The sequence below is a fragment of the Stigmatopora nigra genome, chromosome 16, assembly GCF_051989575.1.
Source record: "Stigmatopora nigra isolate UIUO_SnigA chromosome 16, RoL_Snig_1.1, whole genome shotgun sequence".
NCBI classification, from domain to species: Eukaryota; Metazoa; Chordata; class Actinopteri; order Syngnathiformes; family Syngnathidae; genus Stigmatopora; species Stigmatopora nigra.
The window spans coordinates 1,711,845-1,725,012 of NC_135523.1; the positions used below are offsets into that span (position 1 = coordinate 1,711,845).

Consider the following 13,168-nt stretch of genomic DNA (forward strand, 5'->3'; position numbering starts at 1 on the left):
AACTAAGGACTTAACGAAAACGGTGTGCTTACCTTTCCGAAAACTCCCACTCTGGTCTTGTCGATGTACGGCTCCTTCAGTAAGAAGCTGTCAAAAGACGACAACGTTAGCATTCACGATAGCGTCTTCGGCGGCGTCCTCACCCGATGGCCTGCCGTTGGTCCAACTCCTCCAAGACGCCAGGCCTCTTGTGGACCCGGTGTAGCAAGTCAGTCCCCCGAAAGCCGGCGCCACGGCCGTCACAGCGTGCCACCACAGTGCCGAAGCCGCTCGCCAGCGCCGAGGCCCAATCCACGGCGAAGCGTTCGGATACGCTCTGGCCGCCGGGGCTGCCGTCACTGTCAGTGGAAGACGGTGGGTTCGTTGACGCGGTGGATCGGCGTGAGGCAACGTGGCGCTTACATGATGAGCAGCAAAGGGTAAAGCGATGTCTCCACAAAACCGGCGGGTTTCAGGATCTGCATCGACAAGGCTGCCAAACAAAGACAAAAATGACTTGGACTATTGTATTTCATGTACGTTTGACGAACGTAAAGGAATCAACGTACTGTAGTCATCCACGTTGATCTCCTGGTACTCGGCGACAGGCATCTGCATGTTGTCCAACCTCTCCCTCAGCACGTTGTTGTTCTCCAATTGATGCACTTCCGCCATACCTGTCACAAAAAATACACTGTTACATGTAATCCTTACTATACTATGTCGTTTTTTGAAGAAAAAAGCCATACTATAGTATGTCGTTTTTTGAAGAAAAAAGCCATACTATAGTATGTCGTTTTTTGAAGAAAAAAGCCATACTATAGTATGTCGTTTTTTGAAGAAAAAAGCCATACTATAGTATGTCGTTTTTTGAAGAAAAAAGCCATACTATAGTATGTCGTTTTTTGAAGAAAAAAGCCATACTATAGTATGTCGTTTTTTGAAGAAAAAAGCCATACTATAGTATGTCGTTTTTTGAAGAAAAAAGCCATACTATAGTATGTCGTTTTTTGAAGAAAAAAGCCATACTATACTATGTCGTTTTTTTGCGTTAAAAAGCCTTACTATACTATGTCGTTTTTTGGTGATAAAAAGCCTTACTATACTATGTCGTTTTTTTAAAAAAAAAAACCATACTATACTATGTCGTTTTTTGAAGAAAAAAGCCATACTATAGTATGTCGTTTTTTGAAGAAAAAAGCCATACTATAGTATGTCGTTTTTTGAAGAAAAAAGCCATACTATAGTATGTCGTTTTTTGAAGAAAAAAGCCATACTATAGTATGTCGTTTTTTGAAGAAAAAAGCCATACTATAGTATGTCGTTTTTTGAAGAAAAAAGCCATACTATAGTATGTCGTTTTTTGAAGAAAAAAGCCATACTATAGTATGTCGTTTTTTGAAGAAAAAAGCCATACTATAGTATGTCGTTTTTTGAAGAAAAAAGCCATACTATACTATGTCGTTTTTTTGCGTTAAAAAGCCTTACTATACTATGTCGTTTTTTGGTGATAAAAAGCCTTACTATACTATGTCGTTTTTTTTAAAAAAAAACCATACTATACTATGTCGTTTTTTGAAGAGAAAAGCCATACTATAGTATGTCGTTTTTTGAAGAAAAAAGCCATACTATAGTATGTCGTTTTTTGAAGAAAAAAGCCATACTATAGTATGTCGTTTTTTGAAGAAAAAAGCCATACTATAGTATGTCGTTTTTTGAAGAAAAAAGCCATACTATAGTATGTCGTTTTTTGAAGAAAAAAGCCATACTATAGTATGTCGTTTTTTGAAGAAAAAAGCCATACTATAGTATGTCGTTTTTTGAAGAAAAAAGCCATACTATACTATGTCGTTTTTTTGCGTTAAAAAGCCTTACTATACTATGTCGTTTTTTGGTGATAAAAAGCCTTACTATACTATGTCGTTTTTTGAAGAAAAAAAGCCATACTATACTATGTCGTTTTTTGAAGAAAAAAGCCATACTATAGTATGTCGTTTTTTGAAGAAAAAAGCCATACTATAGTATGTCGTTTTTTGAAGAAAAAAGCCATACTATAGTATGTCGTTTTTTGAAGAAAAAAGCCATACTATAGTATGTCGTTTTTTGAAGAAAAAAGCCATACTATAGTATGTCGTTTTTTGAAGAAAAAAGCCATACTATAGTATGTCGTTTTTTGAAGAAAAAAGCCATACTATACTATGTCGTTTTTTTGCGTTAAAAAGCCTTACTATACTATGTCGTTTTTTTGGTGATAAAAAGCCTTACTATACTATGTCGTTTTTTAAGAAAAAAAGCCATACTATACTATGTCGTTTTTTGAAGAAAAAAGCCATACTATAGCATGTCGTTTTTTGAAGAAAAAAGCCATACTATACTATGTCGTTTTTTGAAGAAAAAAGCCATACTATAGTATGTCGTTTTTTGAAGAAAAAAGCCATACTATAGTATGTCGTTTTTTGAAGAAAAAAGCCATACTATAGTATGTCGTTTTTTGAAGAAAAAAGCCATACTATAGTATGTCGTTTTTTGAAGAAAAAAGCCATACTATAGTATGTCGTTTTTTGAAGAAAAAAGCCATACTATAGTATGTCGTTTTTTGAAGAAAAAAGCCATACTATAGTATGTCGTTTTTTGAAGAAAAAAGCCATACTATACTATGTCGTTTTTTTGCGTTAAAAAGCCTTACTATACTATGTCGTTTTTTGGTGATAAAAAGCCTTACTATACTATGTCGTTTTTTTTAAAAAAAAAACCATACTATACTATGTCGTTTTTTGAAGAAAAAAGCCATACTATAGTATGTCGTTTTTTGAAGAAAAAAGCCATACTATAGTATGTCGTTTTTTGAAGAAAAAAGCCATACTATAGTATGTCGTTTTTTGAAGAAAAAAGCCATACTATACTATGTCGTTTTTTTGCGTTAAAAAGCCTTACTATACTATGTCGTTTTTTGGTGATAAAAAGCCTTACTATACTATGTCGTTTTTTTTAAAAAAAAACCATACTATACTATGTCGTTTTTTGAAGAAAAAAGCCATACTATAGTATGTCGTTTTTTGAAGAAAAAAGCCATACTATAGTATGTCGTTTTTTGAAGAAAAAAGCCATACTATAGTATGTCGTTTTTTGAAGAAAAAAGCCATACTATAGTATGTCGTTTTTTGAAGAAAAAAGCCATACTATAGTATGTCGTTTTTTGAAGAAAAAAGCCATACTATAGTATGTCGTTTTTTGAAGAAAAAAGCCATACTATAGTATGTCGTTTTTTGAAGAAAAAAGCCATACTATAGTATGTCGTTTTTTGAAGAAAAAAGCCATACTATACTATGTCGTTTTTTTGCGTTAAAAAGCCTTACTATACTATGTCGTTTTTTGGTGATAAAAAGCCTTACTATACTATGTCGTTTTTTTTAAAAAAAAACCATACTATACTATGTCGTTTTTTGAAGAAAAAAGCCATACTATAGTATGTCGTTTTTTGAAGAAAAAAGCCATACTATAGTATGTCGTTTTTGAAGAAAAAAGCCATACTATAGTATGTCGTTTTTTGAAGAAAAAAGCCATACTATAGTATGTCGTTTTTTGAAGAAAAAAGCCATACTATAGTATGTCGTTTTTTGAAGAAAAAAGCCATACTATAGTATGTCGTTTTTTGAAGAAAAAAGCCATACTATAGTATGTCGTTTTTTGAAGAAAAAAGCCATACTATACTATGTCGTTTTTTTGCGTTAAAAAGCCTTACTATACTATGTCGTTTTTTGGTGATAAAAAGCCTTACTATACTATGTCGTTTTTTGAAGAAAAAAAGCCATACTATACTATGTCGTTTTTTGAAGAAAAAAGCCATACTATAGTATGTCGTTTTTTGAAGAAAAAAGCCATACTATAGTATGTCGTTTTTTGAAGAAAAAAGCCATACTATAGTATGTCGTTTTTTGAAGAAAAAAGCCATACTATAGTATGTCGTTTTTTGAAGAAAAAAGCCATACTATAGTATGTCGTTTTTTGAAGAAAAAAGCCATACTATACTATGTCGTTTTTTTGCGTTAAAAAGCCTTACTATACTATGTCGTTTTTTTGGTGATAAAAAGCCTTACTATACTATGTCGTTTTTTTAAGAAAAAAAGCCATACTATACTATGTCGTTTTTTGAAGAAAAAAGCCATACTATAGCATGTCGTTTTTTGAAGAAAAAAGCCATACTATACTATGTCGTTTTTTGAAGAAAAAAGCCATACTATAGTATGTCGTTTTTTGAAGAAAAAAGCCATACTATAGTATGTCGTTTTTTGAAGAAAAAAGCCATACTATACTATGTCGTTTTTTTGCGTTAAAAAGCCTTACTATACTATGTCGTTTTTTGGTGATAAAAAGCCTTACTATACTATGTCGTTTTTTTTAAAAAAAAAACCATACTATACTATGTCGTTTTTTGAAGAAAAAAGCCATACTATAGTATGTCGTTTTTTGAAGAAAAAAGCCATACTATAGTATGTCGTTTTTTGAAGAAAAAAGCCATACTATAGTATGTCGTTTTTTGAAGAAAAAAGCCATACTATACTATGTCGTTTTTTTGCGTTAAAAAGCCTTACTATACTATGTCGTTTTTTGGTGATAAAAAGCCTTACTATACTATGTCGTTTTTTTAAAAAAAAAACCATACTATACTATGTCGTTTTTTGAAGAAAAAAGCCATACTATAGTATGTCGTTTTTTGAAGAAAAAAGCCATACTATAGTATGTCGTTTTTTGAAGAAAAAAGCCATACTATAGTATGTCGTTTTTTGAAGAAAAAAGCCATACTATACTATGTCGTTTTTTTGCGTTAAAAAGCCTTACTATACTATGTCGTTTTTTGGTGATAAAAAGCCTTACTATACTATGTCGTTTTTTTAAAAAAAAAACCATACTATACTATGTCGTTTTTTGAAGAAAAAAGCCATACTATAGTATGTCGTTTTTTGAAGAAAAAAGCCATACTATAGTATGTCGTTTTTTGAAGAAAAAAGCCATACTATAGTATGTCGTTTTTTGAAGAAAAAAGCCATACTATAGTATGTCGTTTTTTGAAGAAAAAAGCCATACTATACTATGTCGTTTTTTTGCGTTAAAAAGCCTTACTATACTATGTCGTTTTTTGGTGATAAAAAGCCTTACTATACTATGTCGTTTTTTGAAGAAAAAAAGCCATACTATACTATGTCGTTTTTTGAAGAAAAAAGCCATACTATAGTATGTCGTTTTTTGAAGAAAAAAGCCATACTATAGTATGTCGTTTTTTGAAGAAAAAAGCCATACTATAGTATGTCGTTTTTTGAAGAAAAAAGCCATACTATAGTATGTCGTTTTTTGAAGAAAAAAGCCATACTATAGTATGTCGTTTTTTGAAGAAAAAAGCCATACTATACTATGTCGTTTTTTTGCGTTAAAAAGCCTTACTATACTATGTCGTTTTTTTGGTGATAAAAAGCCTTACTATACTATGTCGTTTTTTTAAGAAAAAAAGCCATACTATACTATGTCGTTTTTTGAAGAAAAAAGCCATACTATAGCATGTCGTTTTTTGAAGAAAAAAGCCATACTATACTATGTCGTTTTTTGAAGAAAAAAGCCATACTATAGTATGTCGTTTTTTGAAGAAAAAAGCCATACTATAGTATGTCGTTTTTTGAAGAAAAAAGCCATACTATAGTATGTCGTTTTTTGAAGAAAAAAGCCATACTATAGTATGTCGTTTTTTGAAGAAAAAAGCCATACTATAGTATGTCGTTTTTTGAAGAAAAAAGCCATACATAGTATGTCGTTTTTTGAAGAAAAAAGCCATACTATAGTATGTCGTTTTTTGAAGAAAAAAGCCATACTATACTATGTCGTTTTTTTGCGTTAAAAAGCCTTACTATACTATGTCGTTTTTTGGTGATAAAAAGCCTTACTATACTATGTCGTTTTTTTTAAAAAAAAAACCATACTATACTATGTCGTTTTTTGAAGAAAAAAGCCATACTATAGTATGTCGTTTTTTGAAGAAAAAAGCCATACTATAGTATGTCGTTTTTTGAAGAAAAAAGCCATACTATAGTATGTCGTTTTTTGAAGAAAAAAGCCATACTATACTATGTCGTTTTTTTGCGTTAAAAAGCCTTACTATACTATGTCGTTTTTTGGTGATAAAAAGCCTTACTATACTATGTCGTTTTTTTTAAAAAAAAACCATACTATACTATGTCGTTTTTTGAAGAAAAAAGCCATACTATAGTATGTCGTTTTTTGAAGAAAAAAGCCATACTATAGTATGTCGTTTTTTGAAGAAAAAAGCCATACTATAGTATGTCGTTTTTTGAAGAAAAAAGCCATACTATAGTATGTCGTTTTTTGAAGAAAAAAGCCATACTATAGTATGTCGTTTTTTGAAGAAAAAAGCCATACTATAGTATGTCGTTTTTTGAAGAAAAAAGCCATACTATAGTATGTCGTTTTTTGAAGAAAAAAGCCATACTATAGTATGTCGTTTTTTGAAGAAAAAAGCCATACTATACTATGTCGTTTTTTTGCGTTAAAAAGCCTTACTATACTATGTCGTTTTTTGGTGATAAAAAGCCTTACTATACTATGTCGTTTTTTTTAAAAAAAAACCATACTATACTATGTCGTTTTTTGAAGAAAAAAGCCATACTATAGTATGTCGTTTTTTGAAGAAAAAAGCCATACTATAGTATGTCGTTTTTGAAGAAAAAAGCCATACTATAGTATGTCGTTTTTTGAAGAAAAAAGCCATACTATAGTATGTCGTTTTTTGAAGAAAAAAGCCATACTATAGTATGTCGTTTTTTGAAGAAAAAAGCCATACTATAGTATGTCGTTTTTTGAAGAAAAAAGCCATACTATAGTATGTCGTTTTTTGAAGAAAAAAGCCATACTATACTATGTCGTTTTTTTGCGTTAAAAAGCCTTACTATACTATGTCGTTTTTTGGTGATAAAAAGCCTTACTATACTATGTCGTTTTTTGAAGAAAAAAAGCCATACTATACTATGTCGTTTTTTGAAGAAAAAAGCCATACTATAGTATGTCGTTTTTTGAAGAAAAAAGCCATACTATAGTATGTCGTTTTTTGAAGAAAAAAGCCATACTATAGTATGTCGTTTTTTGAAGAAAAAAGCCATACTATAGTATGTCGTTTTTTGAAGAAAAAAGCCATACTATAGTATGTCGTTTTTTGAAGAAAAAAGCCATACTATACTATGTCGTTTTTTTGCGTTAAAAAGCCTTACTATACTATGTCGTTTTTTTGGTGATAAAAAGCCTTACTATACTATGTCGTTTTTTTAAGAAAAAAAGCCATACTATACTATGTCGTTTTTTGAAGAAAAAAGCCATACTATAGTATGTCGTTTTTTGAAGAAAAAAGCCATACTATAGTATGTCGTTTTTTGAAGAAAAAAGCCATACTATACTATGTCGTTTTTTTGCGTTAAAAAGCCTTACTATACTATGTCGTTTTTTGGTGATAAAAAGCCTTACTATACTATGTCGTTTTTTTTAAAAAAAAAACCATACTATACTATGTCGTTTTTTGAAGAAAAAAGCCATACTATAGTATGTCGTTTTTTGAAGAAAAAAGCCATACTATAGTATGTCGTTTTTTGAAGAAAAAAGCCATACTATAGTATGTCGTTTTTTGAAGAAAAAAGCCATACTATACTATGTCGTTTTTTTGCGTTAAAAAGCCTTACTATACTATGTCGTTTTTTGGTGATAAAAAGCCTTACTATACTATGTCGTTTTTTTTAAAAAAAAACCATACTATACTATGTCGTTTTTTGAAGAAAAAAGCCATACTATAGTATGTCGTTTTTTGAAGAAAAAAGCCATACTATAGTATGTCGTTTTTTGAAGAAAAAAGCCATACTATAGTATGTCGTTTTTTGAAGAAAAAAGCCATACTATACTATGTCGTTTTTTTGCGTTAAAAAGCCTTACTATACTATGTCGTTTTTTGGTGATAAAAAGCCTTACTATACTATGTCGTTTTTTTTAAAAAAAAACCATACTATACTATGTCGTTTTTTGAAGAAAAAAGCCATACTATAGTATGTCGTTTTTTGAAGAAAAAAGCCATACTATAGTATGTCGTTTTTTGAAGAAAAAAGCCATACTATAGTATGTCGTTTTTTGAAGAAAAAAGCCATACTATAGTATGTCGTTTTTTGAAGAAAAAAGCCATACTATAGTATGTCGTTTTTTGAAGAAAAAAGCCATACTATAGTATGTCGTTTTTTGAAGAAAAAAGCCATACTATAGTATGTCGTTTTTTGAAGAAAAAAGCCATACTATAGTATGTCGTTTTTTGAAGAAAAAAGCCATACTATACTATGTCGTTTTTTTGCGTTAAAAAGCCTTACTATACTATGTCGTTTTTTGGTGATAAAAAGCCTTACTATACTATGTCGTTTTTTTTAAAAAAAAACCATACTATACTATGTCGTTTTTTGAAGAAAAAAGCCATACTATAGTATGTCGTTTTTTGAAGAAAAAAGCCATACTATAGTATGTCGTTTTTGAAGAAAAAAGCCATACTATAGTATGTCGTTTTTTGAAGAAAAAAGCCATACTATAGTATGTCGTTTTTTGAAGAAAAAAGCCATACTATAGTATGTCGTTTTTTGAAGAAAAAAGCCATACTATAGTATGTCGTTTTTTGAAGAAAAAAGCCATACTATAGTATGTCGTTTTTTGAAGAAAAAAGCCATACTATACTATGTCGTTTTTTTGCGTTAAAAAGCCTTACTATACTATGTCGTTTTTTGGTGATAAAAAGCCTTACTATACTATGTCGTTTTTTGAAGAAAAAAAGCCATACTATACTATGTCGTTTTTTGAAGAAAAAAGCCATACTATAGTATGTCGTTTTTTGAAGAAAAAAGCCATACTATAGTATGTCGTTTTTTGAAGAAAAAAGCCATACTATAGTATGTCGTTTTTTGAAGAAAAAAGCCATACTATAGTATGTCGTTTTTTGAAGAAAAAAGCCATACTATAGTATGTCGTTTTTTGAAGAAAAAAGCCATACTATACTATGTCGTTTTTTTGCGTTAAAAAGCCTTACTATACTATGTCGTTTTTTTGGTGATAAAAAGCCTTACTATACTATGTCGTTTTTTTAAGAAAAAAAGCCATACTATACTATGTCGTTTTTTGAAGAAAAAAGCCATACTATAGCATGTCGTTTTTTGAAGAAAAAAGCCATACTATACTATGTCGTTTTTTGAAGAAAAAAGCCATACTATAGTATGTCGTTTTTTGAAGAAAAAAGCCATACTATAGTATGTCGTTTTTTGAAGAAAAAAGCCATACTATAGTATGTCGTTTTTTGAAGAAAAAAGCCATACTATAGTATGTCGTTTTTTGAAGAAAAAAGCCATACTATACTATGTCGTTTTTTGAAGAAAAAAGCCATACTATACTATGTCGTTTTTTGAAGAAAAAAGCCATACTATAGTATGTCGTTTTTTGAAGAAAAAAGCCATACTATAGTATGTCGTTTTTTGAAGAAAAAAGCCATACTATAGTATGTCGTTTTTTGAAGAAAAAAGCCATACTATACTATGTCGTTTTTTGAAGAAAAAAGCCATACTATAGTATGTCGTTTTTTGAAGAAAAAAGCCATACTATAGTATGTCGTTTTTTGAAGAAAAAAGCCATACTATAGTATGTCGTTTTTTGAAGAAAAAAGCCATACTATAGTATGTCGTTTTTTGAAGAAAAAAGCCATACTATAGTATGTCGTTTTTTGAAGAAAAAATCCATACTATAGTATGTCGTTTTTTGAAGAAAAAAGCCATACTATACTATGTCGTTTTTTGAATAAAAAGCCATACTATAGTATGTCGTTTTTTGAATAAAAAAGCCATACTATAGTATGTCGTTTTTTTGAAGAAAAAAGCCATACTATACTATGTCGTTTTTTGAAGAAAAAAGCCATACTATAGTATGTCGTTTTTTGAAGAAAAAAGCCATACTATACTATGTCGTTTTTTGAAGAAAAAAGCCATACTATAGTATGTCGTTTTTTGAAGAAAAAAGCCATACTATACTATGTCGTTTTTTGAAGAAAAAAGCCATACTATAGTATGTCGTTTTTTGAAGAAAAAAGCCATACTATACTATGTCGTTTTTTGAAGAAAAAAGCCATACTATAGTATGTCGTTTTTTGAAGAAAAAAGCCATACTATACTATGTCGTTTTTTGAAGAAAAAAGCCATACTATAGTATGTCGTTTTTTTGAAGAAAAAAGCCATACTATACTATGTCGTTTTTTTGAAGAAAAAAGCCATACTATAGTATGTCGTTTTTTGAAGAAAAAAGCCATACTATACTATGTCGTTTTTTTGCGTTAAAAAGCCTTACTATACTATGTCGTTTTTTGGTGATAAAAAGCCTTACTATACTATGTCGTTTTTTTAAGAAAAAAAGCCATACTATACTATGTCGTTTTTTGAAGAAAAAAGCCATACTATAGTATGTCGTTTTTTGAAGAAAAAAGCCATACTATAGTATGTCGTTTTTTGAAGAAAAAAGCCATACTATAGTATGTCGTTTTTTGAAGAAAAAAGCCATACTATAGTATGTCGTTTTTTGAAGAAAAAACCATACTATAGTATGTCGTTTTTTGAAGAAAAAAGCCATACTATAGTATGTCGTTTTTTGAAGAAAAAAGCCATACTATAGTATGTCGGTTTTTGAAGAAAAAAGCCATACTATAGTATGTCCTTTTTTGAAGAAAAAAGCCATACTATAGTATGTCGTTTTTTGAAGAAAAAAGCCATACTATAGTATGTCGTTTTTTGAAGAAAAAGCCATACTATAGTATGTCGTTTTTTGAAGAAAAAAGCCATACTATAGTATGTCGTTTTTTGAAGAAAAAAGCCATACTATACTATGTCGTTTTTTGAAGAAAAAAGCCATACTATAGTATGTCGTTTTTTGAAGAAAAAAGCCATACTATAGTATGTCGTTTTTTGAAGAAAAAAGCCATACTATACTATGTCGTTTTTTGAAGAAAAAAGCCATACTATAGTATGTCGTTTTTTGAAGAAAAAAGCCATACTATACTATGTCGTTTTTTGAAGAAAAAAGCCATACTATAGTATGTCGTTTTTTGAAGAAAAAAGCCATACTATACTATGTCGTTTTTTGAAGAAAAAAGCCATACTATACTATGTCGTTTTTTGAAGAAAAAAGCCACACTATAGTATGTCGTTTTTTGAAGAAAAAAGCCATACTATAGTATGTCGTTTTTTGAAGAAAAAAGCCATACTATACTATGTCGTTTTTTGAAGAAAAAAGCCATACTATAGTATGTCGTTTTTTGAAGAAAAAAGCCATACTATACTATGTCGTTTTTTGAAGAAAAAAGCCATACTATAGTATGTCGTTTTTTTGTGCTAAAAAGCCTTACTATACTATGTCGTTTTTTTGCGCTAAAAAGCCATACTATACTATGTCGTTTTTTTGTGCTAAAATGCCTTACTATACTATGTCGTTTTTTTGCGCTAAAAAGCCTTACTATACTATGTCGTTTTTTGGTGATAAAAAGCCTTACTATACTATGTCGTTTTTTGAAGAAAAAAAGCCATACTATACTATGTCGTTTTTTGAAGAAAAAAGCCATACTATAGTATGTCGTTTTTTGAAGAAAAAAGCCATACTATAGTATGTCGTTTTTTGAAGAAAAAAGCCATACTATAGTATGTCGTTTTTTGAAGAAAAAAGCCATACTATAGTATGTCGTTTTTTGAAGAAAAAAGCCATACTATAGTATGTCGTTTTTTGAAGAAAAAAGCCATACTATAGTATGTCGTTTTTTGAAGAAAAAAGCCATACTATAGTATGTCGTTTTTTGAAGAAAAAAGCCATACTATAGTATGTCGTTTTTTGAAGAAAAAAGCCATACTATAGTATGTCGTTTTTTGAAGAAAAAACCCATACTATACTATGTCGTTTTTTTGTGCTAAAAAGCCTTACTATACTATGTCGTTTTTTTGCGCTAAAAAGCCTTACTATACTATGTCGTTTTTTGGTGATAAAAAGCCTTACTATACTATGTCGTTTTTTGAAGAAAAAAAGTCATACTATACTATGTCGTTTTTTGAAGAAAAAAGCCATACTATAGTATGTCGTTTTTTGAAGAAAAAAGCCATACTATAGTATGTCGTTTTTTGAAGAAAAAAGCCATACTATAGTATGTCGTTTTTTGAAGAAAAAAGCCATACTATAGTATGTCGTTTTTTGAAGAAAAAAGCCATACTATACTATGTCGTTTTTTGAAGAAAAAAGCCATACTATAGTATGTCGTTTTTTGAAGAAAAAAGCCATACTATACTATGTCGTTTTTTGAAGAAAAAAGCCATACTATAGTATGTCGTTTTTTGAAGAAAAAAGCCATACTATAGTATGTCGTTTTTTGAAGAAAAAAGCCATACTATACTATGTAGTTTTTTGGTGATAAAAAGCCTTACTATACTATGTCGTTTTTTGAAGAAAAAAGCCTTACTATACTATGTCGTTTTTTGGTGATAAAAAGCCTTACTACATGCCGTCTTTTAAGAAAAAAAACCATTTACTCACTCTGTTTGTCCCCAAAGTCGTCTCCATCGGCGCGTTCCTCGTCCATCCTGGTCTTATAAATGCTGACAAACGGCACCTCCGGCCCTAAAAATCCCATCGGGACCGAGCTCAGAACTCAAAGCCACGAGGCGCAACCCGGCTAACGTACCTCGACATCGTAGCAGGAAGTAGGTCATATTGCGGCAGAAGGAACCTCCCACGTAACCACACGACTCGGAAAGACCGCAAGACAGGCAGCGTCGGTTGAAGGACCCGAAAGTGTCGGCGCTAAAAAAGCGGCAAGAACTTTGGAACCAAAAACTCCAAAGAATCCCGCCTCCAAAGTGGGCGGCACCTGTATAGATGTCTTCGCCTGGGTCCGTCTTCCGTGCTCAGGAAGTATCTGAAGACGGGAAAAACGGGAAAAATGAGCGCCGGTTGAAAAACCAGACGCCGAACGGCGAGCTAACTCACATAAGTCGGGTTTCCTCGTCGTACGCCAGAACTTCGGTGACGTCCCAGTCGCCGGACGTGATGGACTGCAGCGTGTCGGCGCTGGCGTTGGCCTGTAGGCGGAGGAGGC

General features: G+C 31.1%; 1 protein-coding gene across 3 annotated transcripts in view; it reads right to left on the reverse strand.

Annotated features, from left to right (window-relative positions):
- dpp6a (dipeptidyl-peptidase 6a) overlaps positions 1 to 13,168 on the reverse strand; it is a 62,343-nt gene that overhangs the window by 2,554 nt on the left and 46,621 nt on the right. For all 3 annotated transcript variants that reach the window (XM_077736582.1, XM_077736583.1, XM_077736579.1), the window contains exons 14-21: positions 13,060 to 13,151; positions 12,941 to 12,988; positions 12,755 to 12,873; positions 12,607 to 12,690; positions 549 to 656; positions 403 to 472; positions 144 to 338; positions 33 to 87 (exon numbers count right to left, since the gene is read on the reverse strand). In XM_077736582.1, coding sequence (XP_077592708.1) covers positions 33 to 87; positions 144 to 338; positions 403 to 472; positions 549 to 656; positions 12,607 to 12,690; positions 12,755 to 12,873; positions 12,941 to 12,988; positions 13,060 to 13,151 — 771 coding nt within the window. The remainder of the gene's footprint in view (positions 1 to 32; positions 88 to 143; positions 339 to 402; positions 473 to 548; positions 657 to 12,606; positions 12,691 to 12,754; positions 12,874 to 12,940; positions 12,989 to 13,059; positions 13,152 to 13,168) is intronic.